General features: G+C 44.9%; 1 protein-coding gene across 2 annotated transcripts in view; it reads left to right on the forward strand.

The window, feature by feature from the left end:
* The window catches only part of LOC138487899 (NXPE family member 4-like), a 290,149-nt gene that overhangs the window by 149,586 nt on the left and 123,311 nt on the right, over window positions 1-17,252 (forward strand). For both annotated transcript variants that reach the window (XM_069614524.1, XM_069614525.1), the window contains exon 5: window positions 12,310-12,528. In XM_069614524.1, the coding sequence (XP_069470625.1) occupies window positions 12,310-12,528 (219 nt within the window). The remainder of the gene's footprint in view (window positions 1-12,309; window positions 12,529-17,252) is intronic.

A 17,252-nucleotide genomic window follows, 5' to 3' on the forward strand; every position in this document is an offset into this window, starting at 1 on the left:
CCACCAAGGGGGTGCCGGTATTTTACCGGCATGGACCAAGGTGCTAATAGCACCTTGGTCCACCGCCATCCGTGTAATGAGGCCCTGAGTCTCAAGAGGGGTGAGGGTGACTGAAAGACCTCAATGAGCACACAAAGCAAGGACACTTCCAAATTACTCCAGACAGGTGTTATATTAAAGATATAGACACATTTATTACAAGGCCTTTGTAATATAGACCATAGCAAAGAATCACAATAATACTGAAGTAAACCAACACATCAAAATCAACACAATATATATACAAGACCAGAGGGGTCTAACGGATTAAGAAGCACGGAATATGTAGACCACTTAGATGGGGAGGAAAACAGGCAGTGCAAATAATCTTTAGACCCAGTTCCACATCACGAATACACCTAACTAAGAGGCAGTCCTGGCCCCACGACGAGAGGAGCCTTATGCTCAATAGTACATGCACACGCTTGTGCCACTGGACAAAATAGGGTCTCTTCAAGGGTCACTAGCAGCTCAGGAAGGCAGATAAGGTCGATGAAGAACAAGTCCCCACCATTCAAGCAGGACCTCCACTTGCGGGCAGAGGCAGGTTGAGAGTGCGGGATAGAGTCGCTATTTCGCAACAGCGGTGGAAAAGAAATGGGCTCCTGCGCTAGGGGCCACCGGTTGGGGTATGGACTACTCACCGGTCCCCGACGCAGGCAGACCCAGACTTCGCCATGTCAGTCCACTTCACTGGCAGATTTGAATGTAACAATCAGGAAGTCTCGACACCGTGTAGTTTCCGCGGTAGCAGGCTTCAGGGTCAAGGGGGTCACAAGTGCAGCGAACTTGCACAGGTCGTTGCCAAATCAGGGCAACACGGTAACCGTGTTTACTCTGGTCTGGGCGCACTCGTCTCACATCAGACCTGGGAATGCCAAGTATACGAAATTCGATGTGAGGGTGCCGTGGACACAGAGCAAGCTGTATACCAAGATTCAAGGGCTTCCTCGAAACCGCGGCGATGACAGAGCAAATGTCCTGTGTAAGCTGGTCAGCCCACTGGTTGGCCCAGGGACACTTCCGAAGAGGCTCACTTGCAGGGTTTGATGAAGGTGCGAGAATAGTTGGTCCCACTATTCCAATGGGTCGAAGCGCCTTCGCAGACCTTCTGGCACGATCAGATGCAGAGTGGTCTCACAGGACGACAGCGGGCTCAGGGTGTCAAACCTTCCAGCGGGTCACCAGCGGTTCCTCGACTAGGCTTCTTATTGCAGGATACTTGGCTCCTTATCCTTTGTTCGTGTGAACTCAGGAGATCGACATGGTAGTGGTGTTTTCGGCCTCCTCTTATCCAAAGTTCCCTTCACGTCAAAACAGATAGGACCCAATGGGCGATCTGCTCACAAACCCTCACTCCATATGTGGACCAATAACAGAACAGGGTGGTCCCAGGCATTCAGGACACTCCAGACTCTCTGGCACCCAGGATGTGTATTGGGAACAGAGATGCCAGCCCACATCCTGGAGGCACACACACAAGGCATGCAGAAGCCCGCGAAAGCTTTGGGTTTCGCGGGAAAGAGCATGACCAAATAAGGACTGACCCGGGTCGGCTCGACCTGGGGTAGGTGAAGGGGCAAGATGGCCAAAGGACAGGACAAAGAACCTCGTTGCATGGCCATTTGGAGCCAGGCCACCTATTCGTACCAAACGCGGTAAGTGTGGATAACATGGCAAAAAAGGGTTCAAAACATAAGATAAACGATAGCTGCCACCAGTCCTGTCCGTGACACATCTGCACCATTCATAATAAGTCCAGCAAGAGTTTCTAGGGCCTTTGGAATGACTAGAGACCCAAGGGTGCTGTAAAGTAAGTTACATTGCACTCTTGTTACATGTTGCACAAAAGCTGCAACATGAGGAAAGGACTAAGGGAAACGAAGTCTCCCAGTACTGACTGTCTTAAGGGCATGTCAGTTTCCCCATAAGAAGTGAGCAAAAGCCCAGAGGAGTGCGCCTGAGGGCTGCGTTTCTCTGGCAAAGGTTAGATCAGGGTGTAGAACAGCAGCAAAAAGTTTGGGGGTTGACACATGGAGGGAAAATTACATTCAAATATGAAATTTTTCCTAACAGCCTCCTACCATGTTGGCATGTGTGTGCCCTTCTGGAACATTCGATTCACTCAGCAGCACATTAGCTCATATCCAGGTGCTAGGAGGTGGACATGGCTTTACCTACCCATCCAATTAGCCCCACATCTCTCATCACCCATGCCTTCTGCCATGAAGATTTGTCTTTGAACTTGGCCTTTCAATTTTTTCTCATCTCTAGGAATATAAGGGAGTATGGGCACTCGCTATCGTAGTTTCAGAACTCAATGCCCAACTCTATTCTCATCCTGGGCTCACGTGACAGGAGACCCTACTTCAGCCTGAATTTCAGCATTTAATTGTCTTAAATTAATAAAACTTGGCACTAATGGTGTCTTTCCTTGCACCTTAACAATGCGCTATTCCGTTTCTCACGTTTGCTGCCCTTAAGAATGGATAACCAGTTCTTGGCTGCTCCAGCCTTTGATACCACGCCAAACAGCCCTTCTCTGTCTTTCTTCGATCTTCAGCTAATTCTTTGCTGCGACACACACAGCTTTCAATCCTTCCTTCTCCACGAGTCTGAGCTTACTAAAGTTGTGACATTGAATGTTCAGATTCTTTACAATGGCGGCACCACCTGCAATTTATTCACTACATGTAGCCAGCCTTTATGATTACTTAGTCTACTTGAGTTGTTGCATCTGTACCGTTATAAAACGGCTTGCATTTTTTGCAGTGATCTTAACATGTGTGATCTTCATTCAGCATCTTAAAGCTTACTCGATTCTTTATTTCGTAATCAGATTCTATAAGGACTATATAACCTCTCCTTCAGGCTCTATTTCAGTGCATCACGCTCATCTCTTGTGACATCACTAACTACTCTTTCTTTCATCTTCGTATTTCTTCACGGATTTCCTCCAGGTGATTGTCATTTCTTCGGGGATAAATCTGATAGGGTTTTCTTAGTGGATACCTTTTCTCAAACACTTGTTGTGGTGGTTCTATGTCATTTCATCGACGGGTGTTTTTCCGGGTATTTTTTTATGAAAAAACTCATCAAAATTGATTTATTTTTATTTTTCGGGGGTTCCCCTTCCCAAAGCCCCCATCCCCTATTATCTTTTACCTATTAATGACCACCCCATCCCAAATATTTATTTTTGTAACCCCCCGAAACATTTCTGATGAGTTTTTTTCAGTAAATTGTTCTCCGGAAAAAAAACATTGTAATTTCACCCATAGATGAAAGAACGCTGTATCGTTGTAGTATGGTCATAACTACTGGTGTTAAGCATGACACAACTTCTGTCTTCCAACATACAGGTAGCAGGGTGGTGGGTCATTCTGCTAGTTTATGCCGATGACATCCTGCTCATGGACTTCACCCCTAGGGGACTAAAGTATTTGCTGGAGGCCATGAGCAGGTATGCGTCGGTCAATGAGCTGGTAATCAATCCTGACAAAATTAAAATTGTCAGGATGGGCAGCCTGGAAAAAAAAGGTCAGATAAGCAGCTGGAAGCTGGAATCAAATTGTATTAAACCTGTGCCGGTAACAAAATATCTGGGCTTTACACTCACCGCCCACCGTAATGTAGCTTTAATTAAAAAAGCCCTGGGAGAGAAAATTGATCAGTTCGCTCCCCAATTGAAAAACATCAAAACTAAATGTTGTACATTTTCAGTGAAAACATTGATAACATTCTGTAAGGGCAAAATTATCCCTGCTCTTTTGTATGGGATGAACATAGAACCTACTACTGCAGATATACAAAATGATTAAATGGCCTAAAGACAATACTTTGTACATGGACCTGGCCCATGAAGAAGTTAGGGGAACTAGTATTTCGATTAAATGACTGAAGGCGAAGGTGGATTCAATATTGAATCGACTACAAAAATAGAGTATTTTTCTCCGACTTTCTTCCACAGCTTCCTACTCATCTACAGACCTCCTGGTTACAACAAACATTTCTCAAACAACCTCTGTGATTCTGTAGCTACCATTCAAGTAAATCACCCCGCTCTGACTCTCATAGGAGACTTCAATATCTGGTTGGGCATTTCCACCAACCCCATGACCCATCCTCTGGTCGGCAGCCTTGAAGCACTCAACCTCTCTCTTCATATGAACAGGCCTACCCACTCTAGGGGGGACACCATAGATGCAATCCTTAGCTCCCACAACCTGATTCATCAATCTCTCCCATACCCCTCATTTTTTGTCCGACCACTCTGTCATCCCTTTCTCCATCCTCACCCCTGCCCCTGCCCCTATATCCCCTCTGCCCTCCCCCTGAGACCTCAAATGCTGGAACAAAGTAAAGATCCTTCCTGACTTTGCCGAAGCCCTACTTCTTAGATCCCCTACAATGCACCCCCCAGACAGATCCCTAACCATTGACTCCTTCGACTCTTGGCTCAATTAATCACTAATTCCTCTCACCCCCTCATGCCCCACTTCCTCACGCAATGGACCATTTCTCAAATGGTTCACACCTGAACTGAGGAATGCTAAAAAACAAAATAACCTTCGGGAACGCAAATGGCAAGCATCAAAAACAGATCTCAGCAGATCCGCTTTCGCCTTGCACCATCGTAACTACAAACTCTCAACTGTGGAAACAGCAGCAAAGAACTCCATAGAATCATTTCTGAATTTGTCAAACCCACTTGCACCTCTACCCAATTTGCCCATCACAATCGCTCTGTGACTCACTATCGCTACATTTCTACTCCACCGTTCTTGACAGGATGACCGCCCTTAACAACAAACTGTCCCTCTCCCCCCCAACGACTGAGCAAACCTACAACCCCACAACCCCCCTCCGCTCAATCCCAGATCCACTCACCTTCAACTCATTCAGACCAATTTCCAGAGATGGGTTTCTTGACCTACTATCTGCTAGAATACCATCTGGCTCCCCCTTGATCCCTGCCCCGCCTCTATCCTAAAAGAAATATTCTCATCCACCTGCACAGGAGAACACACGATAACCATACTGAATGATTCTCTCGCTCTGGCATCTTCCCCGATGCCTTCAAAATTGTGCATGTCAAGCCTCTTCTTAAAAAGCCATCCCTCAACCCCCTCGATCCCAAAAACGACACACCCATCTCGAACACCAGATTCCTTGCAAAACTCATCGACCGAAAAGCATACTCAAAGCTAAATGCCTTTGTTGAATCCAACAACCTCCTTGACCCCACTCAATCAGGCTTCTGACCACGGCATGGAACTGAAACAACGCTGACTTCGATCTGGGATGATCTTAAGGTCACGGCAGACTCTGAAGGATGCGCTGCACTAATTCTCCTTGACCTCTCTGCAGCCTTTGACAAGATTAACCACTCAATCCTCCTTGACCGTCTCCACTCCCTTGGAATCCGAGGCACCGCTCTCAAGTGGAATGTGCCTCCTTCCTCAGCAACAGGAAACAAATAACCCTCCCCTCCCCTTTTGTCTCACCTGCTTGCTCGATTAATACTGGAGTACCGCAAGGCGCATGTCTATGTGCCCTCCTATTCAACCTCTACATGTCCACCATTCCTGGAATCATCCACCTGCACAACATCTCGTTCTACAACTATGCTGACGATACCCAAATCATCCTTAAAATCCACAATTTAGACACCAACACCCAGCCCGACCTTGAAGCATGTCTCCTAGATATTGACTGATGGATGACAATAAACCACCTCCTCTTAAACCCCACAAAAACCGAAATCATGGTGTGCGGCAACTCTAGCGCTTCTATCTCATCTTCTCCCATGGCCCCCTTCCCTCGGCCAACCTCCTACCCCTCCTCCGACGCAGTAAAAAACCTAAGCTGCACTATGGACTGGCTTAACCCTCTCCCGACAGATCAACAATGTGTCTAAATGCTGCCCCTACCATCTTATACATCTCAGATGCATGTTCCCCTACCTCTCCTTCCCGAACAGACTTGCCACTGTTATGTCGATTGTAATGACAAGACTGGACTATGCCAACTCCCTATACCTAGGAGTCTTAGCATACCACCTTCACAAACCCCTAAGAGCAAAAAACGCTGCTGCTAAGCTGCTCCTCGTCCTGGGTCCAAGAGACAACACCTCTCCTGCTCTCCAAACCCTCCACTGGTTCCCAGTCGGACAAAGAGCCACTTTCAAGACCCTGTGCATCACTCACCCTGCAATGCACAAGACCGTCCCATTATACCTGCAAGAAAAGCTAAAACCTTACCTCCCACCGCGCACCCTATGATCAAGCACTCACTGCCCTCCTTTTATCGATCCCTACCACTAACTCTGTTGGGATCAGCGGGTCCGCTTTCTCAGTCTTGGCCCGACTCTGTGGAACACGCTTCCCCAACATATTTGACACACCCAAGACTTTATGACATTCCGCAAAGTACTAGAAACGTGGCTCTTTCCACAATAACAACCTCAACCTTAAGAAGCGATTGAATTTCCAAGACACCGAAAGACTGAATACAATGTGACCCAACCATGTCATCAATGAACACGAACATTGATTCAGCCATAGACAACCCTATCCCTGAATACAGACCAATGGATCTCATTGGATCATCACTCGTCCCAAGTTGTGTCCCCCAGCCCATCTGGCCCGTGCCGTCGCTCTGTGCCCCCGCCCAGGATCCCTGTGATATCGCCCAGGGTCCTAGTGAGATTGCTGTGTACCCTCTGGCCCAGTACTGCTGCTATATGCCCCATCCGCTCCAGCCCACCGTGTATCACTACATGCCCCCATACCCGTTGGTCCCCGTGCCCCACTATCCCCCCACCCATTTAGCACCTGTGTTGTCACTGTGCACCCCACCCTGGCTCTGGTGATATCGCTATGTACCCTCATGCTGTCGTAAGTGCTGTCACCGTGTACCTCTCTGTTCCCTTTGTTATCGCTGTTTGCCCAACCCTCTAGTCCTTGTGATGTCTCGATATACCCCAGCCCCCGTACTGTCCCTGTGTGCCCTGCCCAATTACTACCCGTATATTCATTCTAACCCCCTGACCCCGTGCTATCATTGTATACCCAATCCCTCTATGCCCTTCTAGTCCCTTCAACAAAACCTCTAGTCCCTGTGATGTTGCTTTGTGCCCTGTGATGTTGCTATGTATCCCTCTGTATTGCCCTCCCCTCTAGTTCCACGTGATGTCGCTGTATGCCCCACTGCACCTGTGTGTCGCTGTGTTCCCTGCCCCCTTTCCCCACATCGTTATGTATCCCTCTAGCCCCTTCGTCCTGTCACTGTAAGCCCAGCTATCTGTCTCTGTCTGCCCCTTTGTGCCCCTATGTCGCTGTGTACCCCTGCCCTCCTGTTTCTGTACTACCACTATATATCCCTCTGCGTCGCCCATCCCTGTAATCCCCATGATCCCGCTGTGTGCCCCACTGTTCCCGTGTGTCACTGTGTACCTTGCCTTCATGTTCCCCATGATGTCGCTATGTATCCCTCTGACCCCCGTCCTGTTGCTGTAAACCCAGCCGTCTGCCGCTGTGTGCCCCATGTGTCGGTGTGTTCCCCTATCCTCCAGCTCCCGTGATATGGCTATATTTCTCTCTGTAGTATCCCACCGCCTCAAGTCCCCCTGATGTCGCTGTCTGCCCCACAGCGCCCTTGTGTCACTTGTACCCTGCCTTTTTGCCCCCCCCCCATCCTGTTGCTGTAAACTCATCCTTCCAGTCGCTATGTGTCCCTCTGGCCCCATGTCCTGTCACTGTAAGACCAGCCCTCTAGTTCCTGTGATGTCCATGAGTGCCCCTACCCCTCCAGCTTCCATGTAGTTGCTCTGTACGCCTGCCCATCGGGCCCCGCCCCGTAACCCTCTGACCCCTGTGACTGTATGCCCAGCCCGCTAGTCCCTGCAATGTCCCTATTGTGCCCTACCACTCCAGCTCCAGTGCTATCGATGCATACCCCCCTGGTCCTGTGATGTCATTGTCTGCCCAGCCCCTCAACTCCCCTCGTTGTCATTGTGTACCCACTACCCCTGGGTCCCCACGTTCCCCTGCTGCCCAGACCATCCCGTCGTTGCGCCAATTAGGCTGGTACAATATGACGCAAATATGTGTACAGCTTTTGCCTCCTTGCGGTGACGCAATACACCCACCCTCTGGTCCCCTGTAATATCTCTGTACACCCATGCCCCTCTTGTGTCCCACGTAGTGACTGCCTGCCCAGCACCTCCAATCTCCTTATGTCTCTGTATACCCAGCCCCTCTGGTCCCGTAATGTCTCTCTGTACCCCGGGACCCTGCATGCTTGCTGTTTGTCCCTACGTCAGATCACCACGATGTGTACCCAGCCCTCCCGCTCCTCATGTACTGTTCCGGCATGTCCCCACTGTCCGTACCTCACCACTTGCTTCAAAGCGCATTATGCTTAGGCACTTTATGCATGAACCATCATATCATATCACTACACTTACTCTCTACACCATCACTCAATTAACTCAACCCCTCGATAAATTCGGCCTAGCTGCTCACATATGAACACTACCCCATGAACACCTCATCACTCCAATAAAACGCAGCTATATCCCATGACAAACCGGCCTAGCTGCTCACGTAAGCGTCCTACAGGCCTAACGCAGCCAGAACTCGGTCTGGGTGTCCACCCACCAGACTGCACACATTCGACTGATATCCCCACCACCACACCTAATGCTAGGATGCAGCCACCATCAGGCAATTACACCAGCTGCACACAACTGGTGCACCCACGCACCCTACGACACTAACTCTCTCTACTCGCTCTACTGACCTGGACTGCAGTCCCCGAGGGAGTTCAACCTACCAGCGCTTTGAGGTCAAACCAACGATATATAGAGTGCTATTTAAATGCCAAATAACGTAACATAACATATACCTTAACTCAAGTTTGAAAGTCTGTAAACTAGACCTCTTTGAAATGGACTGGACTCTTACAACGAATGCCAGGAGAAGTCTAAAGTTGTATAGTAATCCACCTGTTTTGGATAAGCATCTGGGCATGCTTCTTCATTACCTGCAGCATTTCCCTTATAGTCAAGATAGAGATGCCATTCTAAGATTCAGACTGAACTTGCTCCTGACAGGAGAAATTCCAGGCTAGTAGAAATCCAGTCAGACCTGTGAAAAATGACCGCCAAGTGTGCAAGCTATGTGTATGCCAATCTTTGTATCACATACTGATAGACTGTACGGGAACAAAAGATTTGAGAGTTCAAATTTTCTCTCGAGTTGTGGACCATCCAAGGTGGCTAGATACTTGTGATTTTTGGCATCGACTATCCTCGGGGAATTTCCTGTCTTTCGAACTGTTCAGACTGCTAAAAAGTTTGAAACTATATGGCGATCCATAAATCCATAAAATGATGTTAAATTCTGTTTTATGACGTGCACTTTCTCTTTTTATTTGTTTTTCTGAAATGTATAATGAAATGTATTCGGATTTTGTTGTATTTTAATTGTATGAACTAATAATAATTTTTAAAAAAAGTTATCTGTTTTAACTTGTTAAATGTGTGTGGTAAAATGCACGATTTTGACCAATCATTAAAAAACGTTTTCAGGTGAGATTCCCCCTGAATTATTTTGACTCACTCTCTGGACTCACTCACACAGCCAATTCAGGGAAAACAATTAAAACGCACACATTTGAAAAGTCCCCAGCTGCCGCTGGTCAGATACTCACTGCTTGAATTGAGTAAAATGATGCGAGTGTTGAAGGCGAATACACGCGTCTAATCTCTGCATTCACAGCAACACTCCGGACCTGGGGCAACTGTTATTGGTGAACAAAAAAAAGTGAGGTTTTTCTCCTCACAATCCTCTCTAAGGTAAAAAAAAACAAATGGCATCATTAGTAACTGTAGGAGCAATCTGCCTCCACTCGTTCCCAGGACCCTAGGCTAGGCTCTTGCATTGCATTACCACGCCTTAGACCTGGTCCTGGCCACATCTCACTTGTTAACAATGGATTTCACTTCACCCATGGGAACAGAAGTCAAAAGCAGTGAATACCACGAATTGGGAAAGGAAAGACAAAATATGATTTGTGTTTGCTGCCACGTACATGGCAACATACCCATTTCATTGGGAAGATCAGATGTTCATCCAATCCTGTGTTTTTCGTTAATCTACTTCTTGGCTCTTTCAATCCTGGATTTATGGCAGGACAAGCCAAAGTATTAGTTCCTGAATGCAAATAAAAAGTGGACAGGGTGGTGAGCATCTGGCATATAACAGGGGACATGACATAATTGGCGTGTATGTGGTCGCATCACATCTAATACAGAGCAAGGGCAGCTACATTTTGATGCATAAAAAAAGATTTGTCACACATTTTTCCAGGAGGAGATTGACCTATGGGCTGTTGTACAGACTATGGGCCTCATTAGGACCCTGGCGGTATGGGTTTAATTGCGGCGTTAAAGGTGCCGGCGCCGTTAAACCCATAACACCCTATTAGAGGTTCCCTCGCGGGACCCGCTCTGGATGTCTGGTCAGACCAGACGTCTTTTGGGGGCCCTGCGAGGGGACCAGGGAGCTAACAACGGGCCCACTAGGCCTTAACACATTAGCTGCTGATAACAAACTCAGAATATCTAAAACAGGAACCAATATATCTTGCCTTCATGGAGCGGAGCAATGTGTTCAATTAGGTAAACCGCCAGAAGTTATGGCAGGTGATCAGATCCTTGGAGTGCCCACTTGTCCTGGTAAACCTGTTACTAGGTCTCCTTCTTGACACAAAAACGTGTGAGAAGTGGGATTAATGGACAATGCACAGATATGTTTTCAGCAAACACAGGTGTATGCCAAGGCTGTGTATTGGCCCACCTCCCGTTCTCCAACTATGTCCATGGACTTTATCAGGTTTCGTGCAGACGGAGGCCATTGTACCAAAAATGGGCAATACCGTTCTCCTAGTCCTGGCCTACTAGTACGCCACGCATGCTCCAATTGCTAATTATAATTTACACCGGCTTCATAAACGATCTTAACCTTAAAATCAATAATGGTAAATCAGCAGTAATTATCTACCACGGGGGTGGTCGTCAACTAAAAATGCAGCTATGTTTTGCAACAACAGCGCTATCCCGTTAGTCAAAGAATGTATTACTTGGGCATTTGTTTACCTTCTAAACTGTCAGGGTCATCACGTATCTTAAAATAACCCACCAGATTTAAACAAGCTTTAGGGGTGTATCATGTCAAAATCACAACCAATTTCATTGATAAAATAGTGTACTATAGTAAAGCAGTGTCTATGGCCAAATATGGTGCCTCTTTATGGGGCTGTGTGATAGCAAAAGATATACAAGTGGCAGAGAACATATTTTTTCGAAGCTCTGCTGGGACTGCCAGGTTAATTTTGGCAAACACCCGGAATTAGGTGCCCCATTTTTGGAAGATGATGCAATGGTCCAAGCAATTTTGCATTGGCTCTGTATTTGGAACAACCCAAAGGCTGGGTTAACAAAACTAATCCTAATGGAGATTCTAGCCAAACCTATGGCCCTGAACATCCCATGGCTCCATTATGTTAAATGCGGCCTCGACAAAATGAGTGCACCACAGCACTTTTTTAATATCTATAACTTGACTCTTCCAGTGGCAAGGCAAATGAAGTCTCATCTTATTATGCACACAACTGATTAGAGGGAATTGTTGGAATTTGTTAAACCAACCAAAAATAAGCTTGCGTTCATTTCTGAACCTTCCATCCAACGCTATCTAATACGGGCCAATGCCCCTAACGAGAGGAACAATTTCTCTACAGCAAGATGTAGTTGTCTTCTGCCCAGAGCTAATTCCTCTAAATCGCCCAGGTGATGTCATCTGCTCAGAGCTAATTCCTCTAAATCGCCCAGGTGATGTCAACGGGAAACAATGCTTGCTCTGTCAAGCACCAATAGTGACATCCTGCACTTTATCCTTCCTTACTCCGCCTATTTCTACGATCAGCCCAATATTACGTGAATTGAGCTTCACCCAATGCCGTCCAGCCTTGATGTACCTTTCACCTCGGTCTAGTTCAGCGTTATTGTTGTATTTGAAGCAGGCTCTAAATAGAAGGACATTTTTAATGGCTAATTACCTTTTGTATGTCTTTTTTGTACTGTGATGTTTTTTCTTACTGATTTTACAGTATTTGTTATGTTTTTAATGATGATTTAATATATATTAATTCATTAAATTATGTAATGATTTTATTTTTGTTTTTCGTTTTTTCCTTCTCAAGAAACTAAATCCAAACCGACAGAAAAATGCAGGACTGGAATGGAATCCCCTTTCCCTAGCGGCTATTTCTTGCAAAACAAATGGTATCCATATTTCTGCAATATGGTATTCTACAAAACCGGTGATGATTACCTCAACTGTTTGCAGGGAAAACGTCTCTTTCTGATTGGCGACTCAACGTTGCGTCAGTACATAATGTACTTCACAGAACATATAAAAAGTAGGTTTTACATCAAACTTTTAATTTTTACCACCTATACACCTTTCTTCCCTCTCATCATTGCAGGATTAATTGTGTTATGCACTAAATTATCAAAAATACATTTAACTTAAAACTGAAATATCAAACGCTGTCAGAAGGGAGGGATTTCGGTAGAGTGCTTATGTTTGTGTGCTTCAACTCTCTGGAAAGCCTCTGTGTGTAGAGGGTAGAGTCAGGAGCACAGTCTATAGAAAGTGTGTGTGTGTGTGTGTGTGTACTTAAGAGCCCTGTTTGTTGGCTGAAAGTCCTCTGCCTGTTATGGGTGTCTCAGCAGAGGGTGCCCTGCATTAGGGTTCAGATAATGACCTTCTCCAAGTTGATGGTCTTCTGGAGTTCAGTGTTGCTTTGCTGCATGCTCTCTTTGTGCTTTAGGTGTCTCACCCGAGGGAGCCAAGCATAGGGGTTGGGAGTTTCATCTCCACCAATCTCTGGGTCTGACTGTCAGTAGAAGTGCAAGGAGTAATGACGTAGTTGATCTACAGTACCTTCACCTATTCTGCTTTCCACCCCCGCCCCACAGTACTTCCTGTAGAAGGGTTGTTTAGGGATTGCACCAGCAACACCCAGTGATGTGTAGTTGGTGGTTTCTATAGCATAGCATTAGTTGGGTGGCTGGTTGGGGGTTTCTATCTTTTGCTGCTTCCTCTACTGAGGTGGCCATGTGACTTTCCTAAAAGACACGTTTTGTTTGTGTGTTGTGGCCAAGAGCATTACATTTTCCGGCAGAGGGTATTCTGGCTGCTGGATGGTTGTAATGATTTATAGGAGTGGTATTCAGCTGTCTATGCTTTTGAGGCATTTTTATTGATTGAAAGGAATGCAATATATAGGTTCATATAGGGTTTTACACATAACAGACAGGAGCAGGACTATGCCACTATGCTTGCTTTGCATTTGATGTATTTAATCAGTGTCACAATCGTACAAAGAGGCTACATTTTCTCCACTGCACTGTACATAGAGCCCAACCTGCATGCTAGCTTATCTTCAATCAACATATAAAGATTAATTAAAACAATTATTAGCACAACATTATCGCCAGAACATACTATAATAATTATCTTCGCATTCCATAACCCATGGTGCCCAATTCCATACGTTTTCTGGTGGCTACGAGCAAGCTGCGGTTTGCAAAATTTGTGCATGTGGCTACCTGTGAATTCCGTGAACATTTTGAGTCACAGAGAATCCTATATGGGCCTTTCTCACCTTACCAATTATTATAATAGATTTATTTTTCAGTGTTCCATGTTGATGCCATCTTTATCTTCATTACTTAAAAGTGTTTGAAGTCTGTCAATCAGAAATGGAAGAGAAATCTTTTCAGATTTTGAAGTAAGATATTTGCACTGTTTAGTTATCCAGCACCCGGAATGTGTCAAAACAGCTATTTATACACAGAAGCGTCAGAATATGCAGTGGGAGCCAAATGTCCGGAAGTGCATATGGATCAGGAGATGCAGCTGGTCACACACTTAAAATAGTCAAAAATACTGCCTGCAATTATGAGTATCAACTAGGTGTTGCCTTTGATAGCAGAGATGTGGAATCATTTGCAACAGGATACTAAACAACCATTAGTGATATTTACAAATCATCAGCATTTGTTGTACCGGGATACAACAATGTGTGGGAATCAAAGGCAGGTAAGCTAAATGTTATTTTCGCCCAGTATAATTTGTCTAGGAAATGGAAAACAACAAGCTTTTTAGGTGGGACATGACTACTTGGTCAACATATTTACCAAAGCTTCGACTGGAAAGGGTCAAGGCAATCTACCACAGTGTTAAACACTGGATAAACAAGTGTGGTTTAGGTTGTTGGGGCCAAGTGTTCCAGGGCAATTATTAAAAATGTTTTACAACTATGTAACATTTGCAACTGCCAATAAATATTTAAGATAACTTTTTGTAAATCTTTGCAACATTCCCAAAACAAAAATGTTTATTACAGAGTTGCATAAAACTGGTACCAGCAGGACGCCGTATTTCCTGCCTGTTTTGTAACACTGTGGACTAGATAACCTACAAGCAGCCAGTTGGGACAGGATCACAACTCAGCGCTGCCACTAAGAGCAACTAGAATACTTGACTGGGGCATTGAACCAGTCGAAGAGGAGACCTCATTTTGAGTTATGCCTTCTTGAGAATAAGCTGTCCGTAACATATTGTACTGGAAGGCTCGCTGGAAAAATTCCCTCCTTGATACTACCCCCATTATACACACATGGCAGATTTGTACCAGAAGACACATTTCACCTATATATTGTTTAAGCCAGACCAGAGTTGAAGTCTGTGTTGTTCCTGACAAGGTTGTTGAATTATAGGTCCATCATGCAAGGGCCGACTAGACAACTGAAACATATGTAGATCCAGGAAATAAGCTGTGGAGCCATTTGTTTTATATATATATATATATACACACACAAATAATTGTCACAGGGGTAATCAAAATTGAAATATGTTTGAGATTTTTTGTGATAGGAAAATGTTTCCTGGACATGTTTTGTTAGAATGAATCAGTAACGGTATGGAATGAAAGAGTAGATGATTGGTGAAGAGACTGGAAAGGTGTCAAACATTGTGATATCTCTGTGATTAACAAGCAAACAATAACTAAAGTGCTATTTTGAAATAATAAAATATATTTTTCGATATAAAGATTGCTTATTAATTACACATTTAACCGTTCTAGCCCCACTACCAGGGTCCATTTTCTTTTGTATCCATATATATCTTACCTGGTGGACTCTGGGTGGACAGATAGCCTATTCTTTCACTCTTTAGACAAGTATGTACACGTTTATAGTAGGTATCTCTGGGGTAAATACATTGTTAGCTGCTGAACGCACTACACTTATTAGAGGCTTGAATAGCAAATGCTTTTAAATACAGACTCACCGGTGTAAGGTAGTTGTTATGGATGCCGTGACTGATGGCTTGCAGTAAGCAATTTAAATGAAGCAATGTTAAGCACTGTGGAATCGGGCCCAGTAATACCTGAAAGTTAAGATATTGTTTTATGGATGACCGTAATGCTAGTCTTTTATATACACAGATCGTATTGGTGTAATTAGGGTATTTATTCTTTGTAACGTCATCTCTGCTTACCTGCATGTGCCGAGTACCTCGCAGACTCTGGCGTGCAGTATTAGGTGGTTGTTATCAACGCCGTAAGTGACTGCTTGCAGATAGCAATAGGACTCCGACAGCGTTTGGCACTGTGCGATCGGGCTCAGTTGAACTTAGAAATTAAGATATTCGTTTTTAGATGATCATCGTGCCAATCTTGCATATGCGTCAGTCTTTTGATTATGGTTCTCAGGATATTTATTATTTACTGAATCGTCTCTGCTTACCTGCATATACTAAGTTCCTCACCAATTCTGGCGTGGAGGAGCTCTCTCTCTCTCTTCATTCACTGGCATGGCTGTCGTTGCTGTGCAATTTGGCCGCCTAGATGGTGCTAAATATGGCCGATTTGTGTAACAAATAAGGGCGCCATTTTGGACTGTCTGTAGTCACCTTGAGACACGTAGTACTGTCCTTCATGTGAGGGGCTGATGCTATCGTCGGGAAGCAGAGGCAAAGCTGCGCACGAGAGCCCGAGGAGGCGGAACACCGTACCCACCAAACAGGCTTTCCTGGCTGGGGAAAAGCTGCACAGGAAGGAGCTGCTGACAAAGGTAAGTGTCAGATAACCCAGAAACACCAGAGCACTCCAAGGGAATGCGCATAATTTATCGGTCCCTGAAAACTGGCAAAGTTGTTACTATTGAATACTAAAAGCTGCCCTTAATGAATATTGAAATGAACTAAAATCGGCAAAGTTGCATTTGAATGCGAACAAAATAAAAAAATACAAGCCTACGTTTATTGAATATTGAACTGAATGAAGCCGGGTAAGGTGTTTTTATTGAATGCCGAATTAAATGAAACAAGAAAAGCCACACTTACCAATTGCTGAAATTAATTCAATGAATGAAACAAGCAAAGTTATACTTGCCAACTGCTGAACTGAATGAAATAGTCATGTGGTCCTTATTGACTTTTGCATTTAATGAAAACTGCAAGGTTATACTTATTGAACATTTAAATGAAAGAAACTCAGCAAAGATACATTTATTGATACTTTTATTGAATACCGAACTGAATGGAAGATTTAAAACATGTACCGATTGAATATCCAAGTGAAAGGAAAGCCAAAAGACTATCCATTTTGAATACTGAAGGATATGAAACAGCACAACTACTATTATGAATCTATCAACTGAAAGCAAACAGGAAAGTACTCTGAATAAAAGGATCTGAGTGCAAAGTTGGAGTCTAAGTCAAGAAACCACTTGTTTCGCGGAATATTGAATCATTCAAGGAAGCCTGGAAGTTCCTGGTTGTGTGACCTGTAATGAGTGGATCATGCGATCCAATAACTGCCCCAGACCAGAGAATTATCACCTGTTGAATTTAAACCTGCTGAAAGTGAATGCAAGGTTCCTGGTTGCGTGAACTGTAATGGGTGGACTGTGTGGTCTAACAACTGCGCCATGACCAGGGAATCATATATGCCAACAAGGAAGTGTGATGTTGTGTTGAAGAGGAAACCTATCATTGGTGGATACAAGGTTTGGTGAGGTGAACCCTGAACTTCAAAGAATTGTTGAAACGTTGTCTAGAGAACCAAGC

Source organism: Ambystoma mexicanum, chromosome 9 (genome assembly GCF_040938575.1).
Source record: "Ambystoma mexicanum isolate Mex_15411 chromosome 9, UKY_AmexF1_1, whole genome shotgun sequence".
NCBI lineage: Eukaryota > Metazoa > Chordata > Amphibia > Caudata > Ambystomatidae > Ambystoma > Ambystoma mexicanum.